This window comes from Prionailurus viverrinus, chromosome E3 (genome assembly GCF_022837055.1).
Source record: "Prionailurus viverrinus isolate Anna chromosome E3, UM_Priviv_1.0, whole genome shotgun sequence".
NCBI classification, from domain to species: domain Eukaryota; kingdom Metazoa; phylum Chordata; class Mammalia; order Carnivora; family Felidae; genus Prionailurus; species Prionailurus viverrinus.
Genome location: NC_062576.1, coordinates 41,473,784 through 41,495,220, shown reverse-complemented (window position 1 = coordinate 41,495,220; position 21,437 = coordinate 41,473,784). Strand labels below are relative to the sequence as shown.

Below are 21,437 nucleotides of genomic sequence, written 5' to 3'. Positions count from 1 at the left end.
CGCGCTGCCGCAGTGGGTCGGGTGGAGCGCAGGCGGACAGGTCGGCGGGGTGCCGGGCTGCGCACGGCGCGGTCCGCGTTGATGTCGTCTCCGGGGCCTTTCCTGGGTGCGCCCTCCTCCCTGCAGCTCCCAGCTGGGCTTCCGGGAGTTGCCTCGGGGGGGACTTGGCATCGGGGCGGCCCCTTTCCTGGGAGCCTCAGAGACGTCCTGGGCGGTGTCCAGTCCCCGAGGCCCAAGCCTGCCGGGCTGATCTCCACCCGGAGGAGATGTTGCCCAGAGGATGGGCATCCACACCAACAACCTTTCTGGTCATCTCTGTTTCCCACATTATCCTCCTGTGGTCCATCTCACAGCAGCTGTAGAGCCGGAACCAAAAGGAGGCAAGTTTCGGGTCAAATCTGTGCTGCTTTTTTGACTGAATTACAGGAGCTTCCTCTGAGGGTCAGGGGAAGGGCAGGTGTCGAGGAAAGATGGTGGGACAGGCCTGAGTTTGCTTCTTCCGAGAAGTGTTTCTGTCACTCGAGAATGTGTACAAGACAGTCTTCTCCCTTTTCTGTGTGTTGTGGTAAAGCGTACGTAGTCGAAGTTTCTAGGAGCACAGTTCAGTGGCAGGAGGCACATCCCCGCTGTTTGGGACCACGACCGCCGCCCATCCGCACAGCTCCCCCACGGCCCCAAACGGAAGCTCTGTGCCCACCCCTCCCCTGCCCCTGGGGACCACCGTCTCCTTCTGTCCCCAGGGGCACCCGCACTGTCTTCCCGTGACAGGCGTTATGTCACTGACCACAGCATCCTCGAGGTCCATCCGCGTCCAAGCGCGTGTCGGAATCTCCTCCCCTTTAAGGTACAGGACTAGTCTGCTGCGTGGACAGACCACATTCTACCCATCCGCCGATAGGCCCAAGAGCTCCTCCCGCCTTTTGGCTGCTGTGAATAATGCTGCAGTGAGCGTGGGTGTGGAAATACATCCGTGTTTGATTCCCTGCTTTCGTTTTTGGTTGTGCACCCAGAAGTGGAATTTCTGCATCATAAAGTAACTGTGTTTGATTTTTTGAGGCATCACCTGAGTGTTTTCCGTGTGTCTGCGCCCTTTTCTGTTCCTCCTGGCCGTGCACGACGGTACAGTTTCTCCACATCCTTACCAGTGCCTGTTATTTTCTGTTTGTTCGTTTGTTTGTTTTTCTATAACTGTCTGGTGCGCAGTGACATCTCGTTGTGGTTTGATTTGCATTTTTCCTGATGATGGGTGCTGTTTTCGTGTGCTTATTGGTCATTTCTGTATCTTCTTTGGAGAAATGTCTACCCAAGTCTTTGGACCATTTCTTAATTGGATTTTTTGTTGTTTTTTTCGTTGTCGTGTTTCTTTCTCTATTCTGGATATCAGCCCCTCATCAGATACGTGACGTGCAAATATTTTCTCCCATTTTGCGGATTCCATCTTCATTCTGTCGAATGTCTTTTGACGCATGGGAGCCAGGTTTAGGGGCACACTTGGGAGTTCGCCAGGCAGAGGCACAGCGAGGGTAGAGGCACCGGTGCCGGAGTGGGTGTGCCATATGCACAGTGTGAGAACAGCACCTGCATTAAAAATGCCCATTTTCAAGCCCTCTTGGAGGAAGTGTTAGGAAAAGACAAGAAACCTGTGAGATATTTAAGGGTTAAAGAGGTGGATGGAAGACAGAGCTTGGGCAAAGTTTCCAGATGGCCCACAGAGCACTAGAAGATGTTACATGTAAGCTAAGTGTCCCTGCTCCTGCCGACTTCTCTTTACATGAAAGCGTGAAAAAATAAAAACTAAAGATATGGCAAGCATAGGTCTTTCAGAAGGCTCTCCAGGGAAATGGCATTTTAGGAATTACTTTACCCTTAATAATGCTCCCAGCACGCTCCAGTTGCCAGTACCTGGGGACTGTAGTGAGCCCAAGGACCCAGAAGCACACCGAGCCTTCGGGAGGTCGACGACAGGACCTACAGGAAGTAGGTCAGCATGGAGATGAACCATCCTCCTGCAGCCTCCCTCCCTGCAGCCGGGGCTCTTGGGGCAACACGGGGGTGGCCAGCTCGGGTTGCTGGGCTGGAGCCACAGGAAGGCTCAGGTGGGGTGGCACACCTCTCGGCCCTGGCGGGCCCGTTCCCAGGCGTCGCCTACAGCTGCCCTCTGCTTCCTTGCAGGCATCGACTATAAGACGACCACTATCCTGCTGGATGGACGGCGGGTCAAGCTGGAACTCTGGTGAGTCAGGCCATGCCAGGCAAGGTGCCTGGGGGCAGGGGCTGTGGCACCTCAGTGTCATTGCACAGTGCCTGAAGTGAGTCAGGAACCCTTAAAGAGACCGGGGGGGCGTCCTGGTTTACATTCACATGCATAGCCATTTGCACAGACCCTATGTCGGCGTGGAATGGACTTTGCTCCCTGGCGTAGAACCCAAAAGTCCGAGCCCAGCTCCCTTTTCCCGTGGAGACTCATTCCCACAGTGGCCATGGCCCCTCTCCCCTTGCCCTTTCCTGGGCTACACATTAAGGAGCATTTTCCAGAACCTCAGTGTGGAGGTGTAAAATCCCACAGTGGGGGGTTCTCCAGCCCGGCGGGGCAGGGTTCCAGGGAACATAGGCCCGTGGGGGTCAGCCAGGGCATGCTGTGGAGTGGGGGGTGGGATTGGAGGGCGTGCGCCTCCCCGGATTCACGCTGTGCATGCTGCGTCCCCCGTCCCCTGTGTTGCAGGGACACATCGGGCCAGGGCAGGTTCTGCACCATCTTCAGGTCCTACTCCAGGGGCGCGCAGGTAAGCCCAGCATCAGTGCGGGTGCTGTTCTCCAGGACAACCTCCCCGGCTGTTGTGTGTCACTCTTTCTAAGCAAGTCTTGGTGTTTGAACACCTGGCTTCCACTAGAAGTCCAAACGAGGATGTCCTCTGAGTGACGCAGCTTTGGCCGTCAGAGCTCCGTGGCGCCAGTCGGCGTCCCGAGCTCTGCGGGAGTGTGCTGGGAGCCTTGGGGAGCCGCTCAGTCACCGGTTCACTGGGAAGAGGGGGCTGCCCGGGCGGGCTGGCCGGGATCACTGCTGAGGACTTCAGGGACCGAGCATCGGAGCTGCCGCGGAGGCGGCTGCTGCAGGCCCTTAGGGGCAGGGGCGCCTGCCCGTTTCTGTCTGCGCCCCCAGGTTCCCCCAGCATGCTTGCGTGCTGACTGGGTCTGTGTGGTTCAAGGCTAGGCGAAGGGAAAGTAGCCACACCAACAGAGCTGTGGACTGTCACTACCGGGTCGGCTTTGTCGGCTTTGATTCAGGGCAGGCCGTGACCCCCCTGCAGAGGAGACCCCTGGAGTCAGAGTTGCCCTGCACCCCAGGCAGGGTCCCCCGTCGGGAGCACCACACACTCGTGCTGGGACCTGGCGCTTGGGCACGTGGCCGGGCCTCTGGCTGTGGGGCACGGGCCACGGGTGGGTCTGCACTCAGCAGGAGCAGGCGCTGCCTGTCGCCAGCCCCCCACTCTGGCTCGGGCTTGAGGGGAGTCCCCTGGGCATTTGTTTTGCTTCATGAGCAGGGATGAATGCCCAGCCACTCCATGCTACTCTTTCTGGTCCGTGGGACCTGGGAAACCAGAGGGAGATTTCTTCTGTGACAGAGTCGGATGGAGTCTGAGTAGATGTCGACAGGAACACCCAGCCCCAGCCTTTCCTCCAGGGCCTCCTGAGTGGGAGCCTCTCCGGCATGGTGATCGGGAGGAAGACCCCAAACGGGGCCGCCTTCTGCTTTCTGCTGAGGTTGGGGTGGAGGACCCCCAGGCTGGGCTTGGGAGCTCCTGTCCTGGGAGCTCTGCCCCTGGAGCGGCCAGCTTGGTGATGTGACCTGTGCACAGGCTACCCCCAGTGCGTGCCCGATGCCTGGGGGGGCCCTGCAGAGGTGGTGTGCACCCGGCAGGTCCTAAACTGAGCCTAAGCAAGAAAAGACAGAGGGACCTCCGGGTGTGGGTCCCAGCTTTGGGGCCCGTCAGCTTGAGTGAGCACAGGGAGAGTTCAGGCATGCGCGTGTGGTCCACGGGCCGCTTTTGCTTCAAGGCGGGACGGCACGTGTGGTTTTATACATAGGAGACGAGAAGGTTGTCTTCTGACCGCTAGTGTTCGTTGTCAGTGGACCATGGGTCACTGGTGAGTTCCGACGTGTTTCTTTTGCATTTTACTATTTCCTAACTTTGCTACAATAAACGCATACTACTTTTGTAATAAAACGGAAAGTGAAGAGATGGGAGGAGTTACGTTGGGTGTGATAATAAAGACCCCCTGGGAGATGCTGAGAAAAGACCCGAGAGGCCTTGGCTGCCCTGCCTGCTGTGAGTGTGAACGTGGGACAGACCACAGACACCCGTTTCTGTGTAGACACTTGAGGACCAAAGCAGCAGCCAGGCCTGCACGTTTGCCAGACTGTACGTTCTGAGGAAGCACATCCTGTTACCACGTCCACGTTCTCTCCAAAGCATCCAGCCCAGTCAGTTGTGTATCAGCTGTTGCTTTTGCTTTGCTAGCTCTGGGGGTGCTGGTCGTTTCGGGGCTGGGTTGCCAGCAGCGGGCGCCGAGTCTGGGGTGCTTCTGCCTGTCGTGCTTCTGTCCCGTCTGGTGGTGGCGGTGAGGACGGTGGGGTCTGCACGGTCGGCACTACCTGACTTTGCAGCCGATGATACCGCTAGTGGAGTTTCCTCTCTCCTGTCACTCTCCTACCCTCGGTTAAGGTCAGAGAGGCCTTGCGGGTCCCGTAAGGTCCAGAACACAGAAGCCCCTGGCCAGCCCCTGTGTGTTGTCACCTGCCCCACAGCGGTACTGTCTCGTGGCTCTTGCCATGAGTACCTTTCTGTGCTGGACCACTGGACTGTGGCCCGTGTTTGCTGTTGCTGGGTGCTGAGGTAGCCCTGGGAGGCCGGTGCCTCCCGTTGGGGTCCCCTGGAGTCCCAGGGAGGGGACTGGGGGCTAGGAGCAGGGAACGTTCTGTTCAATTGAGGGTTTGGGGTCACCTGGATTAGCACTGGGCCAGGCGCTGGTCTGGATAGAGAGGGTTCAATTCATTCCCGTGAAAAGGGGTTTCCTGTGAAAAATGGTCTCGGGCTCACATTTGCCATTACACGATTGCTGGTGAGGGTACCAGCATGCCACCTGTCACCGCCCAGGTTGGGGGGCATTTGGGCCAGAGACCGTTTGACAGACACCTGCTCCCCATTTTCAGTGCTTGTCTGGCTCCTGGGCAGAAGCCTGGGCGCGTGTTGGGGGCGTAGGCAGAGCTCCTTGGGAGCCTTACCGTACAACATGTATCACACGTGCCAAAAACTGACTTCATAAAAAGTGCACCTCTGCACCTCGGTTGGGGTGCTGGTGGCACAGGTACGTACGTTTGTCCAAGCTCGTCAAACTGCTCACCCTTAAAATCCCTCTGCATCTTCTGAGGGATAAGCGGTAGCTCAGAAATGGACAGAATGAGGACCTGGGCCCCGCACTCCCACGTGGTCCGGGTCCCGTTGCACGTGCTCAGGCCTTCATCTCGGGTGTTGGTAACCACACAGTAGGTGAAGTCACCTAAGCGCCAACAGCCGCGCCACCTGCTGAGCCTGGCGAGAAGCTCTGGCGTCTGTGGGGCAGGGGGTCCCGGGTGGGGGCTGGGCAGCTTGCACCACATCCCCGTCTGTGTCAGGAATGAGACAGTAAGCGGTTATCCCTGGAGCGATGGGGAGAGCTTCTGTTTGTACCCTGGAGTACCCGCTCATTTAAAAACTCGGAGCGTGTGTTACTTTTATTAATTGAAAAAACAGTATAGTGAGAATTTGTTTGCTCCTCCTTCTGGCTCTTTGGAATGCACGGCCGACTTGGGACCCCTTGGGGTCTTCTGGTAACGAGCAGCCTCGCTTTGGTTTCTCATCGCTGCCACGTGTGCTCGATCCCACCTGTCCTTCCCGCACTCATTTTGGTCCCTGCTGCCTGCGATGTGACCAGCTCTGTGCCCTTCCTCCTTGTGATGGACCGCGACTGGGGCAGCCCCAGAAAGATGGTTGTGGGTGCAGGTTGGCGCCAGCTGGGAGGGACAGCCAGGGGTTCCACAACCGCCTAGGGGCGTGGCTGAAGCCTGAGCCCAAGAGATGAGCTTCTGCCTGCTTGTTTGAGCTTTTCAGCCTCACACAGGTGAGCAGGAGCAAGAAGGTGAGTCCCTGTCGAGCCTCCAACACGTGGTTGTGCGTGGAAACTGTTCTCTGTGGGTTGTGGTGTGTTTGTATTTCTGTTTCTAAAAACTGGACGGGGCGCCTGGGGGGCTCAGTCGGTTAAGCGTCCCCCTCTTGCTTCGGCTCAGGTCATGATCTCACTTACGGTTTTGTGGGATCGAGCCCCACGTCGGGCTCTGAGCTGATAGTGGAGTCCGCTTGGGATTCTGTCTCCCTTTCTTTTTGCCCCTCCCCCACTCCCCACTTGTGCTCATTCTCTCAAAAAAAAAAAAAAAACTTAAAAGGTCTGCACATCTGTGTACTTCTCGCAGTCTGCTGTGTACCTCCGTGTCTTATGTTTATACCCACTTGGTACGTTTATACCCACTTGGTACGTCCATACCTTGACTTACTCCAGTCCTGGGACTGCACGTTTAGCTGTATGAACAGGGCTGAGATGAGGTCACTATACGCGCCCTCTGTTATGTCAAAGAAGGGGGGTTTCCAGGGTTGGGGGTCAGGGGCCCCCCACTGCAGCACTAGCCAGAGGCTTTGTTCCTTGTGCCCCAGGCAACAGGGTTAACCCCAGCTGCTCACGGGTCCTGTCCAGTCTCATGGCACTGCCCCCGCCAGACTGGTGTCTCCGCCCTTGACTTCAAGTGAGTCTGTGCACATCTGTCTCCAGAGAACGTTGCTCCAGGCCTGGCTCTTCCTTCCCTGCCAGGGTCCCTCCCGGCTCGGCAAGTGGCTCTGCCCTGCCAGAGGCCTTCCGGCCCAAGAGTGGGGTTTTGAGCTCCACGTCGACAAGATCGAGGGCTACACTTCAGTCTTGCAGGATTTGAAGGACACTTTTTGAGGGGAAAGGCGCATTTGGAGGCGGAGGGTGCCCTGTCCTTTTGATCTCAGCTGCATTGTCCCCGTGTATGACAGAGACACAGGCTGAATGGAGCCTTGATGGGGCAGGATGGGGTGGATCCTGTCTGCGGAGAGGTTCTGGCTCCTGAGCCTGCTTCAGAGTGGCCTGAAGGGGCAGAGAGAGGCGGGAGCCCGCAGCTACACTCTCTGCTGGAATCACCTTTCTGCGGCTCGTGATGGAGATCTCTCGGGCAGGGACGATGGGCGAGCCAGGCAGGCGGAGACAGCCCAGAGCTGAGCTCTGACTGCTTGGTCTCTAAGGGACGTGCGGCAAAATCCCCACAGCAGATCCTCTGCCCAGTTCGGGGGGCGGGGGGCTGCTAGAGTGACTGGCGTCCTGCCTGCAAATTTGGGTTGGAAGACTAAGAACCCGTCCGCTCGGCCCCCGGGTCCCCTGAGCAGAGCTCCGTTGGACAGTGTCAGGGACATCACCCCTGTCTGCCTGCCAGGGTTGTCCGCAGGGCCTGTCCACACTGTCTGTAGACCTTTGTAGACTGTCTTAGCTTGGGTGATTTTTTTTTTTTTAATGCTTATTTATTTATTTTGAGAGAGAGAACTCGAGAGCAGGAGAGGGCCAGAGAGGGGATGGGAAGAGAATCCCAAGCAGACTCCACACTGTCAGCACAGAGCCTGACACGGGGCCCGGTCCCACAACCCTGGGATCATGACCTGAGCCAAAATCAAGAGTCGGATGCTTAACCGACCGAGCCACCCAGGCGCCCCTTCAGCTTGAGTCATTTTTAAATGATCACAGGATAATGCTTACAATGTGTTTGGAGGAAAGAAATTGAAAAAATACCAGTTTTCCCAGCCAAGTCTTCAAGATGGGGAGGGAAGAGGCAGCACCGAGCCCACGAGATCCCCCATTGCCATCACCCCACACAGAGGGTATCCAGGACCACACGGGCCTGCCCTCGGTGAGGAGATGGGGACAGGGCTGGCTGAGGCCTGCGTGCAGAGCTGATGCCAGCAATGCCTCTGAAGCATGACAGAGTCTCAAAGCCAGGCTTTTTTCACGTGGAAAACGTGTGACCCACACAATCCCCTTAAGGGGCGCCTGGGTGGCTCAGTCAGTTGGATGTCCAACTTCGGCTCCGGTCATGATCTCACAGCTCGTGAGTTTGAGCCCAATGTCAGGCTCTGTGCTGACAGCTCAGAGCCTGGAGCCTGCTTCGGATTCTGTGTCTCCCTCTCTCTCTGCCCCTAGCCCACTCACATTCTGTCTTTTGTCTCTCTCAAAAATAAATAAACATTAAAAAATAATAATAAAATAAATAAAAGCTGTCTGGCTGGAGCCAAGTGCCCCTGGCCCTGCCTATGCTGGAAAGGAGTGGTGCTTGGCCACATAGGGCACTGTGCCTGGAATAGGACCCCTTCCATCCAGGCGGCCCCCGGCCTCTCGACGCCCGTGTCTCCCTTGCAGGGGATCCTCCTGGTGTATGACATCACCAACCGCTGGTCCTTTGACGGCATCGACCGGTGGATCAAGGAGATTGATGAGGTAGGTGTGCATCCATAGATAGCCCTTGCACGGTCCCTTCCCAGGGTGCACTCCCATCCCCGGCAAGAAGCTGGGGGACCCCGTTGGCTGTCCCTACCCCCGCCTCTGCCCGCTGCCCTGGCTCTCTGTCGTCTTGCACACTGACTGCCACATACTCGGTGGCCACAGAATGGACAGTGAGGGCCCTGCCTGCTTTGGGGGCAGGGGGACAGTGCCAACATGGGGGTGTCCTGTGCTCGTGCCTCTGCTGAGTACCGTGCGCCCCCCCCCCCGCAAGCATGCACCCGGGGTCCCCCGGATCCTGGTTGGGAACCGGCTACACCTGGCCTTCAAGCGGCAAGTTCCAACAGAGCAGGCACGCGCCTACGCAGAGAAGAATGGCATGACTTTCTTCGAGGTCAGCCCTCTGTGCAACTTCAATGTCATTGAGTCCTTCACGGAGCTGTCCCGCATCGTGCTTATGAGGCACGGCATGGAGAAGATCTGGAGGCCCAACCGAGGTGAGGTGGTGTCGCAGCTGCAGTCAGGAGAACGGAGGCAGAGGGGGCCTCTGGCAGCCCACTCAGGGGCCGGCCTCCCCGGGTTGGAGGGGAAGCAAGGTCCCCGCTGCTTCCCTGACATCTGGAAGCTAAGTTAGCCTGCGCCCCGTGTCTGTTCTGTGTGGGGTCCCGGCGCTGTGCAGGGGTCTGCGCCTCGGTGCTGGGAGGGAGTGCTGTGGACTGTGCCCTGGAGCGAACAGGGGACTGGCTCCAAGCCTCCCCTCCTGGAGCTGACCCATGAAGATCCTGGCTGTGCGCTCCCCCGTCCCTCAGCCCCGTCCCACCCCAGCTGCCAGAAGGGCCAGGGCTGGCTGGAAGCCTCCATCTCCCGTCAGGCCCCAGGGCAGGGCTGGCGACCCTTGGAAGCGGGGTCTCCCAGGGCACCTCTCTGCGTGTGGCTTCAGGGAGAAGTCGGGAAGGGGACACTGGCAGCTGGGCTGTGGAGTGGTGGGCATCCAGGGTCCCGAGCAGGGCAAGCCTGAGCTTTGCGGACCTCTGCACCCCGCCGCCTGACCTTTCCCTCCCCCGCCCCCATCCGTAGTGTTCAGCCTGCAGGACCTGTGCTGCCGGGCCATCGTCTCCTGCACCCCGGTGCACCTCATCGACAAGCTTCCGCTGCCGGTCACCATCAAGAGCCATCTCAAGTCCTTCTCGATGGCCAACGGCATGAACGCCGTCATGATGCACGGGCGCTCCTACTCGCTGGCCAGTGGGGCAGGCGGGGGCAGCAGCAAGGGCAACAGTCTCAAGAGGTCCAAGTCCATCCGCCCCCCGCAGAGCCCGCCCCAGAACTGCTCAAGGAGCAACTGCAAGATCTCCTAGCAGGACGGGCCGGGTGCCACCCCGTCCAGTTCGCTCCGGGAGGGCTCACGCTTGGGGAGCATCTCTGGCCGGGCGCTGGGCCTGGCGCTGTGTGCAGGGAAGGCTTTGACCTCACGGCCTCCTGGGAAGCGTGGGGGCTCGCTGCGCGGGCAGTGGTCTGGGCCAGAGAAGCTCCGCGGGACCGGAGAGAGCTGCGGGGATCTTGGCGGAACAAGCCCAGGACCCTGCAGTGCCATGCGGCTGGGAAGCGCCCGGGAGGCAGCTCTGCCCGGCCCGGCCTCAAGGGGGCGGTCCTTGGGGACCCAGGAGGCCTGGCTCCCTTTCTTATTTATGTGGAAGATGTTCACCTTTCTGTACATTTTTAAAGGACGGGCAGGGAGGCCTTTGGTGCAGCCACACGTGAGCCCCTGTCAGCTGTGGGGTCAAGCTTCGGGACCTTGGGATAGGGAGGGGATTTGAGGCAAAGACGAGGAGGAACCCCCAAGACTTCACCCTTTGAGTTCAGACACTTCACGTGGGGTGTGGGCTGTGCAGAGACCATAGGGGACAGGTGGGAGCTTTGGGCAGGGCCCTAGGCCCCGTGGCTGCCTCCGCCAGCCTGAGTACGGGGCTCCTTGTGCCCCCCCCAAGGGGCTGGGCAGCCCGCATGGCCCCGGCGGTCTGAATGGTGCGGCCACACCTTCCTGGGTGACATCCTGCGCGTCTCAGATGGGCTCAGAGCTGGGGGCAATTTCCTAGGTTCCCCAGGGGAATGTTGGGGCTTCTCGGAGGGGATAGTGGGATGCACTCCCCCCGTGTCCCTCCACGTGTGGGGGCAAACAGCCTCCCCCTTGACTCTGCACCTTCCCTTCCGGTCATATCTCTGTCTGTTGCTCCATGAAACCGGCTCAGCATCTCCCGTGAGAAGACGCCGAGATCCTCAGGGGGGCTGTCAGGTGCTCTGCGGGTCTGGACAGACCTGCCTGTTTGTCTCCTGGGGCACCTGGCCTCCACTCTTGTCACCTTCCGTCTGCTGGCCTCGGGTGTGACCCCACAGCTGCTCCTGGCCTGGCATCACCCCTCGGGGTCACACGTCACCAGAACCGTTCTGACCCAGATTTTCTTAGTGATGCTGCCTGGAGTGGTGCCGGCAGCAGAGACACCGAGCCTCTCCTGGAGAACTCGCCAGCCAGCCTCCTCCTGCCACCTGGTTGGTGACACGGCCACCGGGTCACACTGGTGCTCAGCTCTACCTCCTACTCACGGCCCCATCCTGGGCTCTGGGACTCTCCTGTCCTGGGTGTCTGGGAGGCAGGGTGGGGGCCGTGGCCCGGGTGTGCAGGGGCACCCAGGGTCCCCGTGTGAGGCCTGGCCTCAGCAGGGTCAGGCAGAGGAGGCCACACCCATCCTGTCTTGCCTGTCAGGCCCCTTTCTTCGGACTTTGAACCCCGTCACATAGACTGTGTTTTGAGGACGTGGACAGTCCTACGTTCACCTTATCAACACTACTTTTCGCTGCTGACACACCATTCCTGTGCTCATTTTGGACAGTTTTTGTTTCTTTGTACAGTAAACCTAATTCAGCTCTGATTTTCAGGCTGCGTTTTATAGAAATTAAAGCCTCTGGTTTTAACTGGCCAAGTGGTGGGTGTGACGTGGCAGGGTGGGTCCGGTGCCGCTTCGTTGACACCCCCTCCACGCCTGGCCTGGACGGCTGGTGCCCGTCTGGCTGTGAGGGCTGAGCGTGGCTGCACTGCCTTTCCTGGTGGGCCGGACAGGTGCAACAGAGACGCTCTGTGCCGCGCTGCCTCCGAGGGTAGGAACACCCTCGATGTCCGTGGGTCCAGGGCCTGTCGAGTTCGCTCCGCTGCCTGCCAGGGTGGTGGGCACAGAGCCAGGGATGCAGCGGATGACTCGGGATCACCACCTGCCAGCGCTCAGCACGGCACTCCCCGGGCCTGGAGTTGGCGCCCTCGCCGGAAAGCTACCAGGCGACAGTGCGTGAGGCTCAGTCCAGGGCTGTGGTGGGCACTGGGGGGTTGGGAACGATCACTCTGAACCTGGCAGCCCCACGCTCGGGGACCCAGGCCTCTGGCCGCAGCTCTGAGGGACCGTCCTGGACCCCGTGCCCACAGTCCCCCAGGATGCATTCTCCGTATCTGGGCCGTCTTCCGGTCTCACGCTGACCAGACACGGCTTTTATTACTCTGCCTCCTAGGTCATAAGGTCAGACGTGGGGTCATGGGATGTTTTCCATCCCATCTCAGAGCAGATGCTCGTGGGGCCCCAGACCCTGGGGAAGGGTTTGGAAGGGCGGGTTCCAGCGGCTTTGTCCTGTTTTGCTGCATTAGCTCTCCCTGCCAGCCCTGCCAGGGAGGGGCTTCCGTACCCGTCTGAGGGAAGGCTCCTCCTCCCAGGCGAATGTGCAGCTCCCAGGAAACCGCCCCCCCCCCCATTTCCAGGGTGCTTTTTAGGTGGCCTTGGCCTCTAGGGACTGGCCCCACATGGGGCCACAACCACCGAAATTCAAATCCGTCCAAGTAGATACACTCAGTGCCTCGCTCTCACCAGCCATGTTTGCAGTGTTTGCTGCGTTGCGACTGGGGGCCATACTGGGGGCACACAGTTCCCTCCCTGCTGGTCGTCCCAGGACCTCACTTCGGTGGCATGAGCCTTGTCCAGTTGTGGAAGAGCCTGAACCAGGGCCATCCTGGGGGCGGGGGCAAAGTCCAGCCCTGCATTAGCCTCCCCCAACCCTCATCTGCTGAGGGTCACCATGGAAAGGCCCAGGCTGAGCTCACTGTGCACCCCTGTGCTTCAGGGACCTCACCACTAACTTTAGAAAGGGTTTCAATTTGACCCTGAGACCTGTTGGCAGGTCGTGACCCTTCTCCCAGGAGAAGGTTGTGGAGTTTTTCCTGGGAAGGAACAGAATGCTTACTCATTGCTGGGCTGAACACGGTACCCCTGTGCCTCTGTCTTGTCTAGAAGAAGTAAATCTAAGGAAGGGGCTGGCCTGGGCCTGCTTGGGGGAGACCCAGGCCCTGGACAGCTGGGGCAGGTTGGAGAGCCGGAGGGGGTTGGCCAGCCTGGCCCCCTCCCCTGACCTGGGCTGGGAGGGTCTGAGAGGCAGCTTTGATCCCAGGGCCCTTCCATCCAAAGCCCAGCACCCAGAGGGAGGAGGGGCTCCAGTTACAGTGTCCCCTCCCCTCCCCTCCCGCCGCAGCCAGCCCTTCTCTGGCCCTTCTCCGCCCCTTGGTGACCCTCTCGGCCAGTGTCTTCTGTGCTCCTGGGCCTCGGCCCCTCCCCAGCTCTCCTCCCCTCCCCACCCCCTGCCCTGCGCTGACCACAGAGGGGCCAGGCAGGGGAGGGGCTGGCGCCGCACGCACAGACTCAGAGCTGGGAGAGGCCCGGAACCTACCCAGCCCCTCGAACTGGGGTGTTGAGACGAAGCATCTGCTGTGGGCTTAGACCTTGGGGGTGAGGGGAGAGCCCCAGGATCAGCTGGGGGCTGGAGGGCAGGGGCAGCGACCACAGGCCTGGGGAGGCAGATGCCTTCAGGGAGGAGGCTGGGCAGGGCCTGAGGAGGGACTGGTGGTCACATCCCCCACCCCCTGTCCTGGCGGTCCCCATGCTGGCCCCGAGGCCACTCCTGCTGCCGCTCCTCGTGGTTGGGCTGACCTTGGGGGCCAGCCTGCCGCCAGGACCCAGGAGCCACCCAGGCGTGTGCCCCAACCAGCTCAGCCCCAACCTGTGGGTGGATGCCCAGAGCACCTGTGAGCGTGAGTGCATCGGGGACCAGGTAAGCAGAGGCACCACCCCCGCCGGCCCTTGTTGGGGGTGGGGGTGGGGGGCTCAGGGCATCTTGGCGGCTTGGTCAGTCCCTACCCCTGCACCCAGGCCTTGCCCACAGAGGGGGAACCCAGCAGCTGCACTGCGGCCCCCCCAATCCTGGGCCCCAATCCTCAGGCTCCCCACACTCTGCTGCTGGTTTTGGGCTGCTGCACATACGAGGGTCCCAGGGAACACCCCCAGTCTGCGCCTTCATGTGTCTGAAGATTAAGAGCCCCCTCCTCACTCCCCGAACCCACCTGCCCGCACCCTGGGACCAGCAAGCCAGAAAGGCAGGGGGCCATGCGGGACCTCTGCCCTGCAGCCCTGCAGTGGCCTTGAGCACGTTGTGCACGCCCCGCCCTGGGCCTCGGTTTCCTCGTTTCTGCGGTGAAACCTGCCTTGTAGGGGGAATGTCTGAGGATGCAGTGAGGCTGAGGGAGACAACACCTGTGACGGCCCCCTAGACAGCGGGCAGCTGTGGCTCACTCTAGAGAGCAGGAGGGAAGCTTCCGCAGACGCGCTCAGCTTCCCACGGGGGAGACAGGTCTGGGAGGGGCAGCAGGAGCTCGGCCCCCCTCCCTCTGGACAGGCTGCCAGGCAGAGCTAGGGTTCCCGCTGAGCTGCCCCCGCCCCACCCCCCACCCCCCAGGACTGCCAGGCCTCCGAGAAGTGCTGCGCCAACGTGTGTGGGCTGCGGAGCTGCGTGGCGGCCCGCTTCCCTGACGGCGGCCCTGCTGTGCCCACGCCGCCGGCCTCCTGTGAGGGCTTCACGTGCGCACAGCAGGGCTCCGACTGTGACATCTGGGACGGGCAGCCCGTGTGCCGCTGCCGTGACCGCTGCGAGAAGGAGCCCAGCTTCACCTGTGCCTCCGACGGCCTCACCTACTACAACCGCTGCTACATGGACGCAGAGGCCTGCCTGCGCGGCCTCCGCCTGCACGTGGTGCCCTGCAAGCACGTCCTCAGCTGGCCGCCCAGCAGCCCCGGCCCACCCGAGACCACGGCCCGCCCCACGCCCGGGGATGCCCCGACGCCACCCGCCCTCTACAGCAGCCCCGCCCCGCAGGCCGTGTTCGTGGGGGGCACGGCCAGCCTCCACTGCGAGGTCAGCGGCCGCCCGCCACCGGCTGTGACCTGGGAGAAGCAGAGCAACCGGCGCGAGACCCTCATCATGCGGCCCGACCAGATGTACGGCAACGTGGTGGTCACCAGCGTCGGGCAGCTGGTGCTCTACAACGCCCGGCCCGAGGACGCCGGCCTCTACACGTGCACCGCACGCAACGCCGCGGGCCTGCTGCGGGCCGACTTCCCACTGTCGGTGGTCCGGCGGGAGCCGGCCGGGGACGCGGCGCCCACCCCCCCTGACCCGGCCGAGTGCCTGCCCGCCGCGCAGGCCTGCACCGGCGCCCCCTCCGGCCTGGTCCTCTGGCAGTACGACCCCCAGCGCGGGGGCTGCATGACCTTCCCCGCCTGCGGCTGCGAGGGCGGTGGCCGGGGCTTCGAGACCTACGAGGCGTGCCAGCAGGCCTGCGCCCGCGGCCCCGGCGACGCCTGCGTGCTGCCGGCCGTGCAGGGCCGCTGCCAGGGCTGGGAGCCCCGCTGGGCCTACAGCCCGCTGCTGCGGCAGTGCCACCCCTTCGTCTACGGCGGCTGCGAGGGCAACGGCAACAACTTCGAGAGCCGTGCGAGCTGTGAGGACGCCTGCCCTGTGCCGCGCACGCCGCCCTGCCGGGCCTGCCGTCTGCGGAGCAAGCTGGCGCTGAGTCTGTGCCGCAGCGACTTCGCCATCGTGGGGAGGCTCACCGAGGTGCTGGAGGAGCCCGAGGTGGGGGGCGGCGGCATCGCCCGCGTGGCCCTAGACGAGGTGCTCAAGGATGACAAGATGGGCCTCAGGTTCTTGGGCACCAAGTACCTGGAGGTGACGCTGAGTGGCATGGACTGGACCTGCCCCTGCCCCAACGTGACAGCTGGCGACGGCCCCCTGGTCATCATGGGCGAGGTGCGAGACGGCGTGGCCGTGCTGGACGCTGGCAGCTACGTCCGCACGGCGAGCGAGAAGCGTGTCAAAAAGATCTCGGAGCTGCTCGAGAAGAAGGCCTGTGAGCTGCTGAACCGCTTCCAGGACTAGCCCCCCCCCCCCCCCCCCGCCAGTGTCTGCCCACCCTGCCTTCCTGTCCTGCTGAATAAAAGCCTGACCTCATGGCCTGCGGGTGCCGGACCTCCTGGTGGGACCCTCACCCCACTCAGCCTGCCTTCCGGCTGGTAACCGCTGCCCGAGGGAGCGCTGGCTCCTCGGGAACCTCCCATGTCCCTGCAGGAGCACAGGCCGTGACCAGCCCGAGATGGGCACCTCCTCTCGTGGCAGCAGAGCCAGGCACCCAGCTCAGTCCCGCCTCGGCAGTCCCTGAGCTCTCCCTCCTTCCTCTGCTGCCGGAGCAGAGCAACACGGTCCAGGATGCCCCCGAGCCCTGGCTCCACAGGCCAGACCCCTCCTACCCCTAGTACAGAGCCCCTGGAGACAACAGCCTGCCCACCCAGCACCGCCAGAAATGCTCCCAGGAGCAGGCGCGGTTAACATCAGCAATGAGCAGCAAGAAACACTTTATTCCCAGGTTCTAAGCAGCCCAGTGGCCACCAGCCAAGAGCCCCCAGACCAAGCAAGGGCAGCCCCCAGGGCCCAGCCCTGGGGGGCAGGGGCTGGCATCTGGGTTTATTCCAGAACGGGTCTTGGTGGAGACAGAAACATGCAGGAGAAAGTTACTCTTTCCGGAATATCAGGCACTTATTGTTGGCTGGCATGTCCACCTAGGGAAGATGTTTCGGCTGGAGCAGCTGCCCCTGGTCCCCAGGGAGGTCACCTGTGCCCCCAGCCCTTCCCACCTACCATCCTCTCCAGGAGCAGGCCACTGGCTTGGCCCAGGTCCTCCAGAAGGGCTGTGTCCCGCAGCCCCCACTCAGGGTTCCTGCAGTGGGAAGGAGGTAGGGGAGAAGGTGGAGTTGTGGCTGGGGGGTGTCACCCAGCCCACCTGCCCTCCCAGCCAGGCCCCCCACCTATCCAGCTCTGACCTGCATCTAAGAGTGAGATCAAAGTCCACGTTACTCTGCGGAGTGATCTTCCCATTGATGGCATAAGGCTGTGGAGACGGGAAGACAGCTCTGCCGGCCACCCACAGACACAGGGTCAGCCATTCCTCAGCAAACAGGCAGGCTGGCATGCTGGCACTCAGACAAAGAAAAGAACACAGCCCTCCCTGCCCCCAAGATGGGGGACAGCTGAGGACCAGCTGGTGAGCCAAGGGGTTGCAGGGAGCCTGGCAGGTGACCAGGAGGGAGTTTGAGAAAAAAGACACCGGGTGGGGTTTAACGGTGACAAGCAGTGGTGGGAGAAAGCAACCGAAAATACCGAAACCAAAATGAGAGAGTCCAGAAAGGAGAGCTCAGCATAGACTGGCTGGGATCGGGGTCAGGACTGGCCTGCCAGGGGAGGCCCACCATCTCCGGCAGGGACACTAACCCCATAGGTGATCAGCAGCGCCTTGGGTTTGAGCAGGTGTCCTGCTGCTCTGAAGAGCCCCTGGGGAGTGAGAAAACAGGGCACCGCTGAAGAGCGTTCTCTCCCCCACACACCTGAAAGAGTCCTCAGTGCCCCATCTGAGACGTGGGGCAGACCGCCGCCCTGCTCCCTCCTGCTGCACCGGGAGGGGTGCTGCATGGCCCACAGACCTGCTCCCACAGACCTCGGTGCAGTTGAGGGGGCTGATGTGGATCATGTTGATGCAGAGCAGCAGGTCCAGCGACTGGGGAAGGATCCCGCCCCAATGCTCCCAATCCCAGGTCACGTCCAGGTACAGCGGGGCCTTCACGTTGGACAGGCCCTGAGCCTGAGTGGTGGCCGAGATGCTGTGGAAGGGCAGCACCTGGTTGGGGGACCTTCGAGGGGTCTGGGTGGCGTGAGGAGGCTGGACAGCGGGACAGGCCCCGCTCCACCTGCCCTTGCTTCCCGCCCACTTTCACCAGCCGGGACCCGGCCTTCCGGGAGCCCTTCCGCACCTGTCCAGGCAGCGCTGGTCCACGTCGGACGGCTGCCACTCGGCGTGGGGGAAGGCCCGCGCGAAGTGGGCCGTGTGTTGGCCGGAGCCAGAGGCCACCTCGAGCACTCGAACGCCGCGCTGGGCCGGGTCCATGTACTGCCGCAGCACACGCAGGATAGGCTCCTTGTTCCGCTCTGCGGCCGCAGCCACCAGCATCGCAGCAGCTCAGCCGGCCCGCGGGTCGCCGTACTCCGTCGCCGCGAGGCCCGCCGGGAGCCGTAGTCCGTCGCCGCGAACCCTGCCGGGAGCTGTGGTCCGGCCTCCCCAAAGACTACAATTCCCAGGAGGAGGCGCGCAGCGCGTTAAGGGGCCCGCAGCCGCGGGAGTCGCACCGGGAGCGGCAGTCAAGCAGAGGGGACTGGGCACTGAGTTGGGGTCACTGGTTTACAGGTGACCATCAGCTCAGCGCCCAGGTGTCCGTGGCCGCTCTGGCATTTTCAAAGCTCTTGTTCTCTGAAATCGTCTCGTTCGCTCTGCACTAGAATTGGTGCTTCCCCGGTTCTGATTTTCTTTTGAAATTGCAGTCGTCAGCGAGTCCGTCTAGTCGACATGGGGGAAAACTAAAATGAACACTTGCGCCGCCCGGGAATCGAACCCGGGTCGCAAGAATGGGAATCTTGCATGATACCACTACACCAGCGGCGCCGTTGTCAAGCCTCCTACCCGCGAGACTTAAGAGATGGTGACGCACCCTCTCCTCGCGCAGAAGTACTACGGTGCATGCGCGGTGCCTCGGGGGAGGCCGGCCCCTGCGCACTGCAGCCGGCAGCCGCGGTGGGAGCACCGATCTTGGCGGGGTCCGCGTGCTGGGGGATCTCGCGGCGTCGCTTGGGCGCCCAGCGCTAGAGAGGAACGAGGGGCCTAAGGGAGGCTGGCTTGAGGCCCGGATTCGCGCCGGCGCCGTGGAAACCATGGCAACCGCGGGCGTTCGGTGGGGCGGGGGCGGGGCGGGGCTCCTCGTGGACGGGGCTCCCTGCGGGCGGGGCCGCGGGCGAGCGGGGCGGTCCTGGCCGCCGGCCCCGCGGTCCTGTGCTGCTCGGGGCTTTTCCGGTGAGGCTGACCTGAGCAGCGCTAGCCCAGGGTCCCCGGACGTTGTGAGGGGGTCGGAGCCCTATTTGTTGTGTCCAAGGTGTTTTCCCCGTTGACGGCTTGGGGCCCGTGTCTCCTAGGGGCCCTGTTCTGCAGCCGGCCAGTTTATCTTTGGTGGGCAGCTTCTCACGAGTGAGATCCCCAAACCCGACGTCACTCTGGCCAGAGCTCAGATGGTGGCCCTGACCCGGGCTTTAACCTGGGATTGTCGTGGAGGGGCCGAGATGTGGGTTTCGTCAGGGGAGGATGGCAGTCTTGCAGCTTAGGCTGGGGAAGTGGTGTGGGGCTGACCATTCTGGACAGGCCCCCTGGGCCAGGCAGCTCTGCTGGCATTCTGCACGTGACCACCATTTCACAGCCCCGGCTTTCCTTTCCTGAATGCGCTTTTGCCTCCAGCCACGTTGGGTGTACTCTGCATTTTCCTTGTCCTTCCATGTGTGGGCGCGGAGAGGAGACTGCTGTTTGTGCATGACAAGCCCCTTTCAACCTTACCTGGGTTCCCACCAACCAGGTGACCCTTGGGCCTTGGGGGCTGGTGTTTGGGGGACCCAACCTGTGATTAGCAGGTGGGAGACCGAGCTGATCACCCAGGACCGATGATCTCATCAACCACACCTGTGTCACGGGGTCTCCACAAAGACCCCAAGGAAAGGGGCTCGGGAACCTTCGGGCAGGTCAACGGACACACGGAGTTGCCGGGAGGGTGGTGCGCCCCCGCAGGGCCCCTGCAGGGCCCAGCCTCCTCCCCACCCCTTGCCCTGTGTGTCTCTTCCATCCCTGTTCCCAAGAGTCCTATCCTTGACGATGGACCAGTAAACATGAGTGAGGGTTTCCCTGAGTTCTGTGAGCCGTTCTAGCAAATTATGGAGGCTGAGAAGGGGGGGGGGGGCGTGAGAACCCTGACCGGAGTTAGAGTTGATGGATCAGAGGCACAGGTGACAACCTGGATTTGTGACTGGCATCGGAAGAGGGGGTGGTCTCGTGGGACTGGGCCCCCGGGGGTCTGCATAATGCCGGATAAGAGTGTCAGAATTGAGTTAAGTTGTAGGACACCCGGTCAATGTCTGCAGAGAACTGCTTGGCGAGGAAAACCCACACACTTGGTGTCTAAAGTGTTCAAAGTGCAGAAAACGTAGCTTTCTTTTACACCAGATGTTCTCTTGGGACGGGGAACCTGACTGACCGGTGTCCCTGCTTCCTCCATGCCCTATGGCCCTGCTTCAGAAGCTGTCCAAATGCCCAGCAAAGTCTTCCTTTCAACAGTACTTGATACCCGCCTGCCATATTTGTCATTCCGGGCTGGACGCCATGTGAGCTACCCCCTGCACTGGGCACTCACCAGGCTCTGACCTGGAGAAGGCAGACCTGCCGCCTTTCCTGCGTTGTGTAGGTGAACACGTGCACATGCCTGTCAAGGCTGGTGTGCACACTTGTGAACGCACACTTTCTGGAAAGTCATGGATGTGTGTCACATGGATGTGACTCTGGGAGGATCCAGGCCCCCCAGCAAATGCTGAACGGTGGACCCCTGGAAGTGTCCCCTGACGTAGAAAATGTTGTGGTTCGGCACTGACAGTCAAGAAGGAATTCTTGAGATGTGTTTTGGTGCAAAAAGGTGGTTTTATTAAAACACGGGAATAGGAAATGTGGGCACAAAGAGCTGCACTGGGGTCGTGAGGAGCGATGGATTATGTACTTTCAAGTTGGGAGGGGCTTAGAGATAGTATAAGTCTCTAAGAAATTTTGGAAGCAAGGTTTCCAGGACCTCGAGGGGGCCAGCTGTTGTTAGGAAAGGGTCATTACTACTGTCCAATAAATCCTAGTCATGAAACCCTTCAGGTGTAGATCAGCAGGCCATAAGCTTGGAGTGTGGTTGCCAACATGTATCGTGGGCAGGAAAAGACAAGGGAAGTTTCCAAAGGAATTTTTACATGTTAAAGTAGACTTATAGGATTGGGGGTGTCAGGCTAAGGTTGCCCTTTGCCCTTAGCAAAGCGTCATCATGGAGGCAGCTGAGCTCCCAGAGGAAGGTCACTCTGCCAGTTTCAAGGACTTGTCAATGGGCTGTAAGTTGTAAGGAAATTTCATTTTTCCTTTGCCTTTGGTTCCCACATCATCATCCCTGCCCCACCCCATGGCCTGTGCTCCGCGGGGCCTCCCGAGGTGGAGGTTTTGTGTCCTGAGGTGGAATTTGGCTCCCAGGCAGCCCTCTTGAGCTTCTCACCCACTGTATGGAAGTTTCTGTGGCACGGGGCACCTTTCCAAGTGTTTATCCACATGATAAAATCTCTAGTGCCCAGAGAGCCATGAGCAAACAAGACATCCCCTGCCCTGCTGCCCACCCCGATGGGGGTGCACACTTCCTCCCTAGCCCTGCCCCCCCTCCCTGCACTTCCTATTTCCTTATCACTGCTTCCCTTCCCTTGGCTTCCTGGAGCCAGCGTAACAAATCACCCCAAGCTGGGTGGCTTAAAACAACAGTAAAATATTT

At 61.0% G+C, this 21,437-nt stretch overlaps 3 protein-coding genes and 1 non-coding gene across 7 annotated transcripts in view; 2 read left to right on the top strand and 2 right to left on the bottom strand.

Annotated features, from left to right (window-relative positions):
* Window positions 1-11,570, top strand: part of RAB40C (RAB40C, member RAS oncogene family) — a 29,379-nt gene extending 17,809 nt beyond the window's left edge. For 3 of the 4 annotated variants that reach the window (XM_047838476.1, XM_047838477.1, XM_047838478.1), the window contains exons 3-7: window positions 2,173-2,233; window positions 2,723-2,783; window positions 8,515-8,592; window positions 8,870-9,092; window positions 9,673-11,570. In XM_047838476.1, coding sequence (XP_047694432.1) covers window positions 2,173-2,233; window positions 2,723-2,783; window positions 8,515-8,592; window positions 8,870-9,092; window positions 9,673-9,953 — 704 coding nt within the window. In that variant the 3' untranslated portion in view covers window positions 9,954-11,570. Of the gene's footprint in view, window positions 1-438; window positions 1,982-2,172; window positions 2,234-2,722; window positions 2,784-8,514; window positions 8,593-8,869; window positions 9,093-9,672 lie in introns of those variants that run through there. The other variant, XM_047838479.1, reaches the window with a different exon arrangement.
* A 549-nt stretch (window positions 11,571-12,119) lies between these two features.
* On the top strand, window positions 12,120-15,894 carry WFIKKN1 (WAP, follistatin/kazal, immunoglobulin, kunitz and netrin domain containing 1). The gene is made up of 2 exons (XM_047838475.1): window positions 12,120-13,734; window positions 14,416-15,894. The coding sequence occupies exons 1-2, from the start codon at window positions 13,564-13,566 to the stop codon at window positions 15,892-15,894; spliced, it is 1,650 nt and encodes a 549-aa protein (XP_047694431.1). The 5' UTR covers window positions 12,120-13,563.
* Window positions 15,895-16,350: 456 nt separating this feature from the next.
* On the bottom strand, window positions 16,351-18,082 carry METTL26 (methyltransferase like 26). The gene is made up of 6 exons (XM_047838646.1): window positions 17,817-18,082; window positions 17,504-17,666; window positions 17,281-17,340; window positions 16,833-16,900; window positions 16,651-16,729; window positions 16,351-16,571 (listed from the first exon to the last, which is right to left on the bottom strand). The coding sequence occupies exons 1-6, from the start codon at window positions 18,011-18,013 to the stop codon at window positions 16,524-16,526; spliced, it is 615 nt and encodes a 204-aa protein (XP_047694602.1). The 5' UTR covers window positions 18,014-18,082; the 3' UTR covers window positions 16,351-16,523.
* Window positions 18,083-18,431: 349 nt separating this feature from the next.
* Window positions 18,432-18,502, bottom strand: TRNAG-CCC (transfer RNA glycine (anticodon CCC)). Its single transcript has one exon. It is a non-coding gene; the product is annotated as a tRNA-Gly (tRNA).
* Window positions 18,503-21,437: the final 2,935 nt, after the last annotated feature.

Bases quoted from the DNA above. Each gene is read 5' to 3' on its own strand.
- METTL26 (XM_047838646.1), bottom strand. From the start codon at position 18,013: ATGCTGGTGGCTGCGGCCGCAGAGCGGAACAAGGAGCCTATCCTGCGT. The intron at 17,667-17,816 runs GTGCGGAAGGGC...GCCCTTCCACAG, and splicing joins GACCAGCGCTGCCTGGACAG to CATCTCGGCCACCACTCAGG. The intron at 17,341-17,503 runs GTCTGTGGGAGC...CTCACTCCCCAG, and splicing joins GCCCCCTCAACTGCACCGAG to GGGCTCTTCAGAGCAGCAGG.
- WFIKKN1 (XM_047838475.1), top strand. From the start codon at position 13,564: ATGCTGGCCCCGAGGCCACTCCTGCTGCCGCTCCTCGTGGTTGGGCTG. The intron at 13,735-14,415 runs GTAAGCAGAGGC...CCCACCCCCCAG, and splicing joins GTGAGTGCATCGGGGACCAG to GACTGCCAGGCCTCCGAGAA.